At 50.3% G+C, this 16948-nt stretch overlaps 1 protein-coding gene across 3 annotated transcripts; it reads left to right on the top strand.

Moving 5' to 3' along the window:
* The first annotated feature begins 370 nt into the window (after positions 1-370).
* On the top strand, positions 371-16642 carry LOC140850801 (WAT1-related protein At5g45370-like). Of its 3 annotated transcripts, none has more exons than XM_073256330.1 (7): positions 378-1051; positions 12965-13027; positions 13112-13228; positions 13318-13603; positions 14499-14654; positions 15116-15267; positions 16095-16642. In XM_073256330.1, the coding sequence occupies exons 1-7, from the start codon at positions 864-866 to the stop codon at positions 16096-16098; spliced, it is 966 nt and encodes a 321-aa protein (XP_073112431.1). In that variant the 5' UTR covers positions 378-863; the 3' UTR covers positions 16099-16642. The 3 variants fall into 3 exon arrangements, with proteins under 3 accessions (XP_073112428.1, XP_073112431.1, XP_073112430.1); XM_073256329.1 differs by having other exon boundaries at positions 380-1051; positions 15624-16641; XM_073256327.1 differs by lacking the exon at positions 16095-16642 and having other exon boundaries at positions 371-1051; positions 15116-15617.
* Positions 16643-16948: the final 306 nt, after the last annotated feature.

Genomic DNA, 16948 nt, shown 5'->3' with positions numbered 1-16948 from the left:
AGAGGGAAGTTGGGAGGGCATGCAGGGACTAAGAATCAGTTAGGGAGAGGGGAGGGTTTACTTTTTTTTTTTCTAAGTGATGGAGAGAGAGGAGGGAGGGATTTAGTGAGGACCTAAGTCGTCCTATGATAAAATGACTCTATTAGTCATTCTACCGTAAGGCGGATCTCTGATTGCTGACTCCATATTTTAAGTAGCATGTAGGATAGTGAGTCAGCACAGTCATTTTATCATAGGACGATTTTGGTTTGGACGGTTCTTTGATAAATATTAAAAAAAATATTTTTATTAATTTTTTAAAATAAATATTATTTAGATAAAAAATATCAAATCAATGCATGATATCAAGACGTATTGGTGCTCGGTATCAATACAAATTTTAGGATGATCCTATATAAAAATAAAAAAATATAAAAAATGAGAAAAAAAAAATCGTCCGACAGCTATCCTGAGTTAGGCTGCAGCCGGACAGAGTATACAATTAAAAAAAGGAAAAAAAAAGGGGTCGTCCTACTGCCCTCCCGAGTCAGGTCGCGGCCGGACAAGAACGGAAAAGTATACAATTATTGTTTTGATGGACGACGAGTATAAAAATCTCATGGCACCGGCGGTCGCTAGGCGTGGATCCCACGAGACGGGGACCTGTCATCGGTACCAAAGGAGGCTATCTGGGGACGTCCCTGGTCTTTTCTTTGTCTGCAGTCTTGGAGAGAGAATCGAAAGCCATAAGAAGAGCGAAGACTTCAGTGGGCTTTACCAGTCTTCAAGCAAAATAAAGACGTTTATTAGGATGAGGAGGAGAAGGGAGAAGGGTGGAGATTGCAGCTATTAGGTGAGAGAACACAGAAAGCTCGAAGCAGAGGATGGCGTGGGGAGGCAGTAGGGCGGGTAGGGCGCACGCGGCGATGGCGTTGGTGCAGGTTGTGAATGGGGGTTACCACGTGGTCACCAAATCGGTGCTGGACGTGGGGATGAACCAAGTCGTCTTCTCCGTCTACCGTGACCTCCTCGCCCTCTCCATCCTCGGTCCCCTCGCCTTCTTCCGTGAAAGGTGAGGTGTTCCCCCTTCTCTCTCTTTTACACCTCTCTCTCTCTTTCCTGTTACTTGTCAGGGACTTTCTAGTCGATTCTTCTATTGTCTCTTTATATTGTGATGATGATTACTTGCTTTCTGAGTCAAATTGATTGGTTGTCTTTTAATCATACCCCAACTGATGAAGGATCTCTTCCGGTTGTGGTGGGCTTGAGCTTCTTATTGTGTATTGATGAGTATGACTTTGTGGGTCCGGATTGATTGTGTTGATAGATACACGTGGATCAAGTGGTCTGACTGCAAAGAAGAGAAGAAATTCTAGATGTTGGGATATACCGATCGGTCTTCTCACACCGACTCACCATTGGGCCCGCTTGACCAGCGTCTGACTCTGCCGACCGATGACTGCCGACACCGACCGTCCGAGTCTACGTCGGTCGGGCAGACCCTCTTCGCTCTCGACTGGCCGAACTATAGAGCCCGATATCCGACTCTTGTAAGGTGCCCGACTGACCATCGGAGGGTCCCTAGGTGTCCGCCCGACTGACCATCGGAGGGTCCCTGGATGTTCGCCTGACATTCCTCAATCAAGCACAGACATACAGTCGGTCGACTCTTTCAAACGCCGTACAACTGCTAGAAGTTGTCCGCTCTGACAGCGGCGTGCGGCTTAGCCGCCCTGGGGCGTTATCCCACCTAAGGCATGGGTCAACCCTAGTGATTTGACAGCCCCACGGCGATTTGACAGTCCTCGACGATTTGACAACTCTTCTATTGTCGGCACCATTAATGACGGCGCCATACCGCGCCCTACTATAAAACGGGGAAGGCAACAGTGCTGAGGGGGGCTTTTCGAAATCCTTGAGCGTGTACTCTCTCTCTCTCCCTCGCTGAGTTCCTTGATTCTTTTCTACTGTTGCCTAGTCTCCTCTCTGACTTGACCGTCGGAGGGTCCCCGCCGGAGACACCTCCGGTCAGTGCGGACTTCTTTTGCAGGCGCTCGTTTCCGGCGACCAGACGACGAGGGGATTGGCCGCAACAGGTTTGGCGCGCCAGGAAGGGGGAGCAGCTAAGGAACAGGGATTGCGACCCCCACAGAACTCGAGACATCCTTTCGAGATGATAAGAACCAGAGCTCAGCGGTCGAGGATCACCGGATCGACGAGGCACTCTTCCCATCCGGAAGAGGCCTCTCCTCCACCCTCCATGGCGGAACCTGCCTCTCCGCGTCCTGTGGTGACCACGGAGGCGCAGATCGCGGCGATTGTGCGGCAGATGACCGTGCTGACGGACGCGGTCAAGAGCCTCCAACAGCAAACAACCCGGTTGCGGCACTCGCCGGCGGAGCAACCGGCGGCACACCCAATGCCCTCCAGGAGCAGCCGCCGGCGCCCGCGTCGGTCTCCGTCTCTTCCTCAGGAGCAACTGTTATAGCACTCCCACCGAGAGGAGGAGAGGCGGCCGCGGCTTGATACCCATCGGTCTAGATGATTGACTCCTTCCCGGCTGGAACGGACAAGGAAGGAGAAGCGGCCGCGAACGCCATCCGCCTCCCTCTCAGAGTCATCGGGAGACTCCACTCTCGGGGTCTCTCAGCACCGACGGGCCAACGACTACGAACGCAGGTTCGAAGAAATCGACCGTCGGCTTGTCCAGCTGCAGGTGGACGGACAGAAGTCCTCGAACGACGTCGACTTCCAGACCGTCCAACCTCTCTCCCGACTCATCCTCGACGAGCCGATTCCTAGTCGGTTCAAGATGCCCCACGTGGAGCCTTACGACGGCTCCACCGACCCAATTGACCATCTGGAGAGCTACAAGGCTCTCATGATGATCCAAGGGGCGACCGATGTCCTCCTTTGCATCGGCTTCCCCGCCACACTCCGCAAAGCTGTCAGGGCCTGGTACTCCGGCCTTCGCCCAGAAAGTGTTCACTCCTTTGGACAGCTTGAGCATTCTTTTGTGGCCCACTTTAGCACCAGCCAGAAGCCGCCATGAACTTCGGATAGCCTTTTTTCCCTTAAACAGGGAGAAAATGAGACGCTCCAATATTTCGTGACGCGATTCAATGCGGCCACGCTCGAGGTCCGGGACCTCAATGAAGACATGACCATCTCAGCCATGAAGAGGGGGTTAAGAGGGTCCCGATTCACCTACTCTTTGGACAAGATCCTCCCCCGAACGTACGCCGAACTGCTAGAGCGCGCGTACAAGTACATGTGCGCGGACGAAGGAGCTTCCGATCGGCGCCAGACTGAGGCCAGGGGCCCGAAGGAGAAGCGAAGGAAGGGTCGGGACCCTACCGAGCCGAGCAGGTCCCCGACCGACAAGCCGGTCTCGCTCCAACAACGGAACCAGAGGCCGCCTCGACAGCGGAGTCCGAGGCCGACACGCCCCAGGTATGACTCCTATACTCCTCTCTCTGCTCCTCGTGCGCAGATTTTGATGGAGATCGAAGGGGAGGAATATCTGCGACGGCCCCCGCCTCTGAAGGCGAAGGGCCTCGACCGGCGGAAGTACTGTCGATTCCATCGGGGCCATGGCCACAACACCGAGTAATGCATCCAACTCAAGGATGAAATTGAGGCCTTAATACGTCGAGGGTATCTCGATAAATTTCGGAAGAACCCACCGACTCGTCCCGTCACCGACTGATGACCCCAGCCGACTGAGGAAGCTGCGAATAACCAGCCAACGGCCGGGGTCATCAACATGATCTCCAAACGACTGGACCCGGGGGCGACTGCTGGAGGGGAGCCGACGAAGAAGCTGCGCGAAGGCAATTAATTACTTTTACAGATGAAGATGTTTGGGGTGTCCAAACTCCCCATGACGACGCTGTTGTTGTCTTGGCAACGATAGCAAATTATGATGTAAGAAAGATTTTTGTAGATAATGAAAGTTCGACGAATGTTTTGTTTTACTCGACCTTCTCCCGGATGCGACTGTCGGCTGACCGGCTCAGGAGAGTCTCTGCACCCCTGATAGGCTTCGCTGGGGATGCCGTCACCGTGGAAGGGGAAATTACTTTATCCGTGACGGCTAGAACCGAACCACGACAAAGCACAGTCCACCTAACCTTTGCGGTTGTCCAAGTGTCTTCGGCCTATAACACCATACTTGGAAGGTCCGGACTAAACGCCCTCAGGGCAATAGTCTCGATGTATCATCTGTTGGTTCGGTTTCCGACCAAAAATGGAGTCGGAGAGATGCGCGGGGATCAACAGCTCGCTCGGCGATGCTTCCAGATCTCCGCTTGAAGCAATTAATTATGAGGGGCTCCCTGACGGTCGACAAGTTGGACCAACGGGAAGTGGAAGAACGGGGTGAGCCGGCCGAACAGCTTGTCCCCATCCCGATATCGGAGAATCCCGAACGAATGGTATGGGTCGGGTCTCAATTACCCAACCCCGGGCAACGGCAGCTAGTGAAGCTGCTGAAGGCCAATGCCGACGTATTCGCTTGGTCGGCAGCGGATATGTCGGGTATCCCCTCGGAGATGATGACTCACCGACTCAACATCGACCCAACGATGAGGCCGATGAGGCAGAAGAAGCGGTCTTTTGCTCCCGAAAGGTAGAAGGCCATTGACGAAGAAGTGGACAAGCTACTCGAGGCGGGCTTCATCAGAGAGACCACGTATCCCGATTGGCTCGCCAATGTGGTCATGGTGAAGAAGGCCAACGGGAAGTGGAGGATCTGCATCGACTACACCGACTTGAATCGAGCCTGCCCGAAAGGACAGTTTTCTACTTCCGAAAATTGACCAGCTGGTAGATGCGACGTCCGGCTACCGACTGCTCAGCTTCATGGACGCCTTTGTCGGGTACAATCAGATCCGGATGGCGCCGGAAGACGAAGAGTACACGGCCTTCGTGACCGCCAAGGGCTTTTACTGCTACAGAGTAATGCCCTTCGGTCTGAAGAACACCGGGGCTACCTATCAATGACTTGTCAATAAGATCTTCAAAGACCAAATCGGGCGCAACATGGAGGTGTACGTGGACGACATGCTAGTAAAGAGTGCGCAAATTTCAGATCACGTGCAAGATCTCGAGGAAACTTTCCGCACTCTACGACGACATCGGATGAAGCTAAATCCAACTAAATGCGCCTTCGGAGTGACTTCGGGGAAATTTCTCGGGTTCCTCGTTTCGTAACGAGGAATCAAGACCAATCCCGAGAAGATCAAAGCAATCGTCGATATGCGACATCCGGACAACAAAAGAGAGGTGCAACAACTCAACGGAAGGATCATCGCACTCAGCCGATTCATCTCTCGGTCGGCTGAAAGATGCCTCCCGTTCTTCAAAACTTTGAGACAGGTGAAGGACTTCTCCTGGTCGGATGAGTGCCGGTGGGCCTTTGAGGACTTGAAGAGGTACCTAGCCTCTCCACCGCTGCTTGTAAAGCCAAAAGTCGGAGAGACAATGTACCTCTATTTGGCCACTTCCCCTGAGACGGTTAGCTCGGTGCTCGTCCGAGAAAACGAGAACCGAATCCACCAACCTATATACTACACCAGCAAAGTGCTCCACGGTGCTGAAGCTCGGTATTCAAAGACGGAGAAGATGATATTCGCCCTGATTGTGTCTGCGCAACGACTCCGTCCGTATTTTCAAGCGCACGCTATTGTGGTCCTCACCGACCAACTCCTGAGGGCGATATTGCGCCGTCCCGACACATCGGGACGACTGGCGAAATGGGCAATGAGGCTCAGTGAGTTCGACATTCAGTATTGACCGTGATCTGCCTTGAAGGCCCAGGTCCTGGCCGACTTTATCGCGGAATGCCCGACAGCCGACCAAAGACCGAAAGACGAGAGCTCCAGAGAAGTTGCTATCTTGGAGCCTGATCCCAGGTCTACCTGGGTGCTGCACATCGACGGAGCTTCCAATGCTCGTGGGAGCGGGGCCGAGTTCCTGCTCACCAACTTGGAGGGGGTAGTCACTGAGTACGCCCTCCGATTCGATTTTAAAACTTCCAACAATCAAGCCGAGTACGAGGCGCTCCTCGCTGGCCTGAAAATGGCGAAAGAGCTTAGGATCGACAGCCTCCGAGTCTTCTTCGACTCCCAGCTGGTTGTGGGGCAGGTCAAGGGCAAATTCGAGGTGCGAGACCCAACTATGGCAAAGTATCTCCTGAAGGCGAAAGATCTCGTGGCACGCTTCGGATATTTCGAGATCTCCCACATCCCTAGGTCGGAGAACACTCGGGCCGATGCACTCTCCAGGCTTGCGACTTCGGCTTATGACGCCTTGGGTCGGACGTTCGTGGAGAATCTTGAGTAGCCAAGCATCGACGGGATCGAGGTGCTGCAACTAGTGGCCGAGCCAAGCTGGATGGATCCGATCGTTCATTACCTGATCGATGGAACTAGCCCTGAAGACCCCATGGAGGCCAAACGGCTCCGATGGTCGGCCTCCCAATACGTGATGATGGATGGCCGACTCTACAAAAGGTCGTTCTCCCTCCTCTTGCTCAGATGCTTAGGACCGACCGACGCGGACTATGCACTCAGAGAAGTACACGAAGGGATCTGCGGAAACCACTTGGGGGGCAAATCTTTGGCCTACAAAGTCCTACGGCAGGGTTACTACTGGCCTACCATGAGGAAGGATGCGGCTGAGTTGGTTCGGAAGTGTGAGCCATGCCAGAGGTACGCCAACATACAGCACCGACCAGCCAGCCGAATCACCCCAATCGTCGCCCCGTGGCCCTTCGTCCAGTAGGGGATCGACATACTCGGCCCCTTCCCTCCGGTATCTGGCCAAAGAAAGTTCATAGTTGTCGCCATCGACTACTTCACTAAGTGGGTGGAAGCCGAGCCTCTGGCGCAAATCACTGAACGGAAGATGGAGGACTTCGTCCAGAAATCCATCATCTTCAGGTTCGGATTGCCGCACATCATTATCACCGACAATGGACGATAATTCGACAACCAGGACTTCAGAGACTTTTGTGCAAGGTTTCATATCATGCACCGACTGACATCGGTCGGACACCCACAGTCCAACGGTGAAGTCGAGGTGACCAACCGGACCATTCTGCATAGACTTAAAACCCGACTGAATGAAGCCAGAGGCCTCTGGGTCGAGGAGTTGAATTCCGTCCTATGGGCGTATCGAACGACACCCCGTGTCCCGATCGGAGAATCGCCTTTCAGCTTGGTCTATGGAACAGAGGCGATGATACCGCTCGAGATCGGGCTACCATCGACTAGAGTCGAGCAGTATTAAGAGCCGGACAACTCTGAGTGTCGGAGGGCCGACCTAGACCTCCTCCCTGAACTTCGGAGCGAGGCTCAACTCCGCATGGCTTCTTACCGACAGAAAGTAGCCCGATATTACAACGTCAAGGTCAAACCGAAGCTTTTCAGGCCTGGGGATCTAGTCTCAAGAAAGGCAGAAGTCTCGAAGCCTCTAGACCGAGGGAAGTTAGCTCCGAACTGGGAAGGACCCTACAAGGTGGCGGACGCCTACGGGCCGAGAGCTTACCGACTGGAGACTCTAGAAGGGAACGCCATTCCCCGGACCTGGAATGCCGACAACCTAAAGTTGTACTACCAATGAACTTTGTATCCCCTCACTCGGAATACAAATTCAGTTTCAAAACTTCGGAGTCTGGAATCTCGACTCTTCGACTGTGGGTCGGCGCTCGCCAAGAAGTACGAGCCCCGACGTCCCGACTTGAGCCTAACGTTCCACTGGGGACCAACGGCCCGATCACCGACAATGCATCGGACGCTTGAAAGGACCGATATATCCACGACGACGGGAGTGACACTCCTTCTACAGTTAAAACTCTTGGGCAAAATGATCGGCTGACTTGCCGACTCGGCCCTGGCCAAGAAAGGCAAAGCGCCAACGCGACCAATGTTGCGTCGGTAACTTACCGATCAGGTCATGATCGATTGAAGGATATTCGGCTTGCCACTATTTATCGCACGCGGCGTGACGTATAAATCTGACCTAGGTCGGGGTAATGGGAACTCGACTTGTCATCGTTTCTCCGACTAAACGCATCGGACGCCATTCGACTGAATGCATCGGACGACATTTGACTATCAGGTCCTATGGAATGATCCGGCCATCGAGTTATGCCCAGAGGTCGGTCGGCCTTCGACTCGACGAACACGTCCGACTCACGCCCGGGCGACAGGCGTTCGACTTAAGCCCTCGACCGTCGGGTTACACGACAATCGGGAGGCTGATTCAAAGTTGGAATTTGCTCTGCCTTTGCCGCGGCGCGCGTTACCGACTACCTCGGATCATTATCTGAGATCCTACCGAACGTCCTAACTAGTGCACTGGGCTTACGACCTATGCGTTCAAAAAGTACTTCGGCGAATCACACAAGACACATCTCAAAAAAAAAAAAGGACATACAAAGGAAGAGAGTCAAAGGTAAAAAGGCTTTTGCTTTCATTAAAGTTCGGGCTAAGTTTACAAAATTAGGCCGAAGCCTGATTACAAGTATGCTGAATAAAAGTAAAAACAAAAGACCGACTAGTCCTCGGAATCGACTTCCTCCATCGGGCGAAGATTGGGGGCGGTCGGCGAATCCACTCGGGCTTCGGAGGTCGGTGCCGCTTCGGGAGTCAGAGCCGCTTGACCTTCGGTGGCCTGGTCCGCGTCTGCTTCGGCTTCTGCTGTGATGGTGCGACCTCCCGACGATGGGTCAGCCATCTCCTCCGCAGCTGGGGCCTCCGACTCTGGCAGAACGATGCTGCCGAGGTCGAGCTCCGAATATAAGCTCCGGACGGCTTCCCGAGCGTCCTCGTACCCCACTCGGTATGAGAGGAAGCCGCTCTCCAGAAGTTCCTCCCGGTACTCTTCGGAGTCGCGGAAGTCTTCTATAGCCCGACCCATGGCTTCCTTCGCCGACTCTGCTTCCGCCCTTGCGATGTCTGCGTCGGCCTGAGCGATGGACAGACTTTCTTCGGCCTTAGCGAGGTTCTCGAGGCTTGCTCGGAGCTGCTCGTGTTCGGCCTTGAGCTCCTTGGCGAAGCTGTCCCTCTCGTGACGCAGCCGACGGATGGTGCGGGATTTTTGCTTAGCGTCTTCCCGAACTGACTGCATCTCGGTCCCCGAAGCGGCCAGGGTGCCTGTGAGTCGGGAGACCTCCTCGGTAAGACGAGAGATCTCCCCCTCAAGCCGGACCTCCCGGTCGACCGACTGCTGCAACTGGTCGACCAGTATGACCTTATCGGCTTCGACGGCCGCGGCCTTGTCCTTCCAGGCCACGCGCATATCGTCGAATCTTCGATATCCGGCCTCCAGCTCGGATATGTTATAAATCAGCTGCACAAAATGAAGCCGATCGTCAGAAGACCGAACCTATAAAAAATGATGATGAGAACAGAAAGAAAGAAAACTTACCCGAATCATAGTCGGGTAGAATGAGGACAGCATGTCGGAGACACGCTGATTCTTCATGGCCTCGACGTCGGCCGGTAGGATGAGCGCCTGGCATAGCCTCCTGGCCAAGTCGTGGTTGGCCAGGGCCGACGCTCCTTCGGGAAGTGGGGAGTCGGTCGATGCCCCACCACCGGCCGACCTTCTGTCGTCGCCGGACGCCATTGGGGCCTTCCTTCGGGCGGATATCCAGGCCCTGATGTCGGAGAAGGATGGCATGCTTGAGCCCGATCGGGTCTCTCCCGAAGGCGCGGCAGCAGCAGACGCGGGTTGCTCGGGCTCGCGCGCCTCTTCCTGAACCTCTTCTACCGGCTGAGCAGCCGGCACATCCTCGATCGATTCTTCAGCCGCCCGTCCCTCGGGCGAGGCTGCTCCCTCGGTCGATGGTCCCTTGGATGGGACTTCGACAGGCACCGTCGGCGCCGACAGTGCAATGACGGGCTCCACCTCCGTCGCAGCCGGCTCGCTCGGCGAAGCCACCTGAGGCCTCTTGGGAGGCACGATGGTTCAGCCCCTTGCGCCGGCCTTTTTCGCGCAGCGTACTGCCGGACGTCGGCCGCCGTCAATCTCGCCCTCGATGGCATATCTGCAAACAACGATAGATGATCAGCACCAAAAAAAGAAAGAAAAGAAGAAAGAGGGAAGGAGAAGAGAAACGAACCTAAGCGAGGGACCGGGCTGAGACCGGCGTCGTACAGGGCCTGCTCGATGACGAGCTCCCTCTGCTTCGGCACCGAGATATCTTTCAGACGGTGGAAGTCTTCCCGGTCTCCGACCTCCACCCGACTGTTCTCGTTCGGTTGGGTTCGAGGGTCCACCCATGGGTAGGAAACCCCCAAGGAATAGAAGAAGAGACGAAGAAGAACTGGTTCTTCCATCCATGAATCGACGATGGAAGACCGGTGATGAAGGAGAGTCCCTTCCGAGGATTAAAGTACCACCATCCTCGGGCTTTAGGGTGGGGTCGGAGAACAAAAAAGGCTCGGAAGAGTGAAATCCGAGGGATGGTCGGCAAAAGCCGACACAATAGGGCAAAGCTGACTATTAGCCGAACCGAGTTCGACGCAAGTTGTGCCGGACATAGCCCGTAATAGTCCAACACATTCCGGACGAACTCCGGGACCGGGAAGCGAAGACCGATCCGGAGGTCCTCGACGTAAAAGGCCACCTGGCCCTCAGGCGGGTCGTTGACCCGACCGTTGGCTCCAGGGGCGAACAGTCGAAATTGCTCTGGGATGCAATAATGCTCCCGGAGCCGATCGACGTTCGGCCCTGAAAGTGAAGAGACCTTCACCTCTGGGGTCGACCGAAGATCGTCAGTCGGGTTCCCCGACTGACCTCCTCTTGGAGATGTTCTAGCCATGAACCAGAACAGAAGACAGAAAATAAGAAGGGGGAAGAGAACCGTGAGGAAGCAAGGAAGGAGACGGGCAACGGTGAAGGCTCCTAGAGGAAAAGAAAGACTCCTAAGAAGCGGAAAAATGGAGACAATTACCTGGGGCAGGGGACCGCACGGGCAGAGTTTCGACAGCGAATGGGGAAAGTGAAAATCCGGATGCAGGCGACCCTGTATATATAGCGCCCCCCGATGGCCGAGATGGAAGCACGACCAACGAGGATCTCCCAGATCACGGTACGTGGCGACATCTGGGCCCTCCTTTGGTCCGACGGTTCGACGCACCCGTCCTCAGATCGGGCCACGTCACCCCCATCCGCTCGAACGGACCCGGTCCAATGGCCACCTGCTACGTGGCAGAAAGGCCGTGGCGTTTCGCATCCCCGAAGAGACGGCGGGAACTACGGTTTTCATTCTCGATGGGACGGAACGTCTGACGCCGATGGGATGGGACGTCCAACATCGATGGGATGGGACGTCCGACCCTGACGGGGCGAGGCGTCTGACACCCGCAAGACGCCTAACACCGGACCAACCAATGATACGGTCGTCAGAGTGAGAATTTAATACGATGGATATCCACTCCTCTCGCCTGACGATGCCGCCCGCGCAAGGATGCTGGCCAGCACGCCATCCGACTCAGGAGTGGAGGGGGGCAACTGTTGGGATATACCGACCGGTCCTCTCACGCCGATTCACTGTCGGGCCCGCCTGACCAGCGCCCGACTCTGCCGACCGACGACTGCCAACACCGACCGACCGAGTATACGTCGGTCGGGCAGACCCTCTCCGCTCTCGACTGGCCGAACTATAGAGCCCGATATCCGACTCTTGTAAGGCGCCCGACTGACCATCGGAGGGTCCCTAGGTGTCCGCCCGACTGACCATCGGAGGGTCCCTGGGTATTCGCCCGACATTCCTCAACTAGGCACAGACATACAGTCGGTCGACTCCTTCAAACGCCGTACAACTGCTAGAGGTTGTCCGCCCTGACAGCGGCGTGCGGCTTAGCCGCCCTGAGGCGTTATCCCACCTAAGGCACGGGTCAACCCTAGTAATTTGACAGCCCCACGGCGATTTGACAGTCCTCGGCGATTTGACAACTCTCCTATTGTCGGCACCATTAATGACGGCGCCATGCCGCGCCCTACTATAAAACGGGGAAGGCAACAGTGCTGAGGAGGGCTTTTCAAAATCCTTGAGCATGTACTCTCTCTCTCTCTCTCCCCCTCACTGAGCTCCTTGATTCTTTTCTACTGTTGTCTAGTCTCCTCTCTGACTTGACCGTCGGAGGGTCCCCGCTGGAGACACCTCCGGTCAGTGCGGACTTCTTTTGCAGGCGCTCGTTTCCGGCGACCAGACGACGAGGGGATTGGCTGCAACACTAGATATCCAAATTTTTCTGGTAAAAGAAGAAAGTTATTCAAATTCTAGAGATACAGCAAGAGTAATCAACTTTAGCTAATTGTCACAGTTAGATTGGGGAAGTCGTCGTACCAGTACATAGATTAAAGATTTTTCAAGCCTTCTAAAGTAGAGCATGTGTCCTTCAAAACATATGATTGATGGAAGTAGTCTATCAATGGCAGTAAAATAAGAAATCCAAAAGTTGCAACTAAACTGTAATTGATACCAGTGCAAGGTTTATCTATCTCATGAAGAAATTTTCCAAACAGATTCGTCCCCAACCACTAGGTATGGGGCAAATTGGACAGCCTTCATTTTGTGGCTAATAGTAGCTAAGCTGCAGCTTGACATTACAGATTGGCCTTAGCTGAAGGGAGTAAACCTTTCTTGTATAAATTTGCTTGCTCTTTTATCCTATTTTATTCTCTTCTAATTCTGATTCTCAATATTCACCATCATCACAGAAATAAATACTGGCCGTGCATTGTTATCAATTATGATGGCTCTGTTTTGCAAACATTTGCAAATTGCAAGTCCTTTTTTATCTTGCTTTTTGTGAAGTTATTCTATGGTCGTCAGCACTTTGTTTTATGGAAAACTAAGAGTCGGTTGTTTACATTCTATAGAAATAGGATGAGGTCCAGATTTTTTGCCTTGTTTGTTACTTTGTTATAATGTAGGTAGAATTAATATGACCATGATTTTCCACAGGAGGGTTCGCCCACCACTGACTCGTCACCTCATCACATCATTTTGCCTTCTTGGATTAACTGGGTAAGGTCTTAAAATGCACCAGTTCAGCTAGATCTTTATAATTTGAGTAAAGACTAAACCCCTCAAACATTGTTCCTTTACTAGGATTTTTGGCAACCAGCTTCTATATCTTATAGGGCTTGGTTACACGAATGCAACTTTTGCAGCAGCTGTTCAGCCTGCCACACCAGTCTTGACGTTTATGTTCGCTGTGTTATTGGGGTGAGCTGCTTTCCTCTTTGCTCTGGATAGCTCCACCTTTAATCAAGTCTGTTCCTTTCTGAATTCACTCTGATGTTGACTACATGCAGTGCTGAGATGGTGAACTTGCGTAGATATGAGAGCCAGATGAAGGTTTTGGGCATGCTTGTCTGTGTTTCAGGTGCCGCATTAATGGTTTTATATAGAGGTCCAGCTGTAATTGGACCCAGTGTATCTGATCTAATATCTCAGAATGGGGCAAGCATGAAGCCTCAGCTTGAGTTGGCTGGGTATCTAGCATCTACATTGCTTGGGTTTGGGTTGGACGAGTGGCACATTGGTGCTTTATGTTTAATAGGAAATTGTTGTTGCTTGGCTGCTTATCTAGCTTTACAGGTATTGGATTACAGAAGCTACATTTACCCTATTTATTTGAATTTTAAAAGTCATACTCCTTTTCAAGTTGGTGCTACAAAGCCCAAATCTATTACCATGTACTGGTGGTTGGTCATGTCGCATGAGAGCATTGGTACTTCATACCCCAATCTTCCCATGAATTGTACAACATTGTAAATCCCAACAATTCCCTCTTGCCATGTGGCTGGCCAGTGGTTCAGGGATCCTTCTGTTAACATGTTGGGCCCCATTGCAATGCTCTTCTTTTATACATTGCGTGGATACTTGTACAAACTAGTACAGGCATGTTGAAGTGCACATTTAGGGTGTGATTTCATGTAATATTTTGCTACAATAAGTATTACAGTCATGTTATGTGACAAATTTTCCGATCGACCAGCAGATGCTGGGTGGCATTTTTGTTTAAGTTCACCTGTTGAACGAAAATCAATTTAATGTAATAAGCTTTCGATAGAGGCAACAAATCTGCAGCATGACAAACTAACATAGCTTTCAATTTAGAAAAGAATTATGAATATGCACTGTTTGCAGAGCAGAAGAGGCAATTAAAGACAAATTTTCGGGTGGAGATGATACAAAGTTTGTGGTATTCATGATTACCTCCAACAGAATTAACATTTTAATAAAACTCAGATCACCTTTTCCCAAAGAATGCCAAATTAGCAGATTCCATATGCTGTTAAATTCAGTCTTTGTCAAATAAGATACTACTTCAGAAGACTGTAAGTTGCACAAAAGTGCAGATACTTGAATTTTGACTTGTTGTTTAATATGGTGAGATCATTACAAAGGGTGAGTGGTATCAACTGTTCATATAGAGTTTTTTTCTTTTTCTTTATAATTCTGTACTCATATAATTTTTCCATAATTTCAGGCTCCAGTGTTGGCGAAGTATCCTGCCAGTTTATCTTTGACAACATATTCTTATGCTTTAGGAGCATTCTTGATGGTACTGACAGGACTGCTCACAGCTAATGGTTATACAGACTGGACCTTGACATGGTCGGAGATGATAAGTGTCCTATATGCTGTAAGATTTTACATTTCATGTTTTTTCACTTTTAAGAATATATTTTTAAAAGCTAATCATGCAAGCCTTGTTTGATATCTTCTCCCCACACCGCCACCCCGGCACGGCCCCCCCTCCCCCCAACACTTGGTCTGATAGAATTTTCAGGAATTGCTTTTTCTAGGAGCTCAAATCTGCTTACCTGTACCTCATTTCTGTCTGGACAATTGAGCTCTGTTAGGATCTTTTGATTGATCCTATTTCCGTCTTTGTACCATTTCTAAAGAGTGGACTAATTTTTGCACTTTGGAAGAATATACTGCACAAGATAAGGTTGACATGCTATGAATCTCCAACATCCCTTGTGTGGTGCCCAGAACTGAATTTATTTCTAGATATGTGCTGATTAGAATCTGATGAAGCAATTGATTTTATCTTCTTATGCACTACTACATAACATCATGTGTGACCTGCTCTTTCAGGGAATCATTGCATCTACTCTTAACTATGGGCTAATGACATGGTCCAACAAAATTATTGGACCTACATTAGTGGCTCTGTATAGTCCACTCCAACCTGCATTTTCTGCATTGCTGTCAAAAGTGTTCCTTGGAAATGCCATTTATCTTGGAAGGTCTTACACCAATCCGTATCTCAATGCTTACCTTTTTATCAGTTACCATGTCATTGTTTTATTTAGTTTCATATTTTCTAATCTGCGTAATTTGTGGATTGAAAATTGGAATCAATTTTTTATAGTTAAGTTTTTTTTTTTTTTTTTTTTCCGCAATACCTTGGATTTTAAACTCAAGAGTGAGGGGTGCCAATCAAGTTTTGGCAATATTTGTGGTTAAGTTAATTATCAATATCTTACATTGGCTATGATACGGGTCAATTCTTCAAGTATGCATACTGTTCTTAATTTTGTAGGCTTTAGTTCAATTAGGTCTCCATTTCATTCCATAACTCTTTATTCCCATGTGGTAGCAGCATTATTGGGGGTGTTTTGATCATTGCTGGATTATACCTGGTCACATGGGCCCGCTACAAAGAGACACAGGCAACCACAAGTATCTTATATGTAAATGATGACTCCAACCCTCTTCTTGCAGAGGATCCACCACTTACCAAGAAACCAGACATTTTCTCTGGCCCCTCTGAGGTTCCTTAGAGCCACATGAATCATAATAAGTTGCATTCCTCTAATCCCATTCTGAGATTTGCCATCATAGTATGGAGATAGAGGTCATTCAGATGCTGGAGTCTTTTCCCAAGGAAAAGTTCTCTCTGTAGGAAAAACAACAGTTATTTTTCATCATGGTGTTTGTATCATATTCATATTTGCTCTTCTCACCGTGTGACTTCATTCATGTTCTGTTCTTCACAAGAAAGAAACTTCAGATTACCAGCCTCGCAACATTATTAGCTGAAGTATAGCTGAATCTGAAGTTTTTCTCTTAGTTAATTTGCGAAGTGATTACAAGCAACAGCATTCATTAAGGCAGCAAAACTCCATTCCTTCCTGACCACAAAATATGCTGCGAGTCTAAGCTGGAGGAGCAAAATTTAGCCAACGGAGGTGGAGAAAAAAAGCCTTGCGAGCCAAAGGTCCTCTCACATATATTTTTTGACACACCTTTCCATATTCGAGGCTATATGTTGGTGCAGGTTGAGGTCCTTAAATCAGCAACCACTGGCAAAGACAGGCTATATGTTGGTGCCGGTTGAAGTCCTTAAATCAGCAACCACTGGCAAAGACATGTATAAGGTTTATCTGCTTGCTTGAATCGCTATTGTCTTATCTTCTTTTGTATATAGCTTGAGGATGGTATTTATGTTACTCAAATCAGAAAGTCATGATATGTTTTAATGTTATGATGGGTAGTTAAAGTTGCTTTGTTTCTAGTAGGTCTCTCCTAAATAAATCTTTTGATACTGTCTGCACCTTCATGTGTGCAGGGACTTTCATATTTAATGAATAAAACAGGTTTAATAGCTGTAATAAAAGTTTGTTTCTTCTTGGACCTATGCCAATCGGTCCATTTATTATGGATAGTTTCATGATTATTCTTATGTTTCTACTCTTGTCATATCCTACTATGTCAAAACTGTGTTCCCGCATAAACCAAAATCTAGGTCCGCATGTTGATAGGCACCCAGAACCAGATGTACCAGGTTCAGAGCCGTGAGTGGTCGATCAGGTGAAATGGATTACTGCCATGGGAGAACTTCAAACTTTTAATGAAAGCAAAAAAAAAAATAAAACAAAATGTAAGAGTATTAAACTAAATCTAATTGAATTAATGAGACCGGCA

The sequence above is a fragment of the Elaeis guineensis genome, chromosome 4 (genome assembly GCF_000442705.2).
Source record: "Elaeis guineensis isolate ETL-2024a chromosome 4, EG11, whole genome shotgun sequence".
Taxonomy (NCBI): Eukaryota; Viridiplantae; Streptophyta; class Magnoliopsida; order Arecales; family Arecaceae; genus Elaeis; species Elaeis guineensis.
The sequence above is the reverse complement of the archived record's forward strand: the minus strand, read 5'-3'. Positions and strand labels throughout refer to the sequence as shown.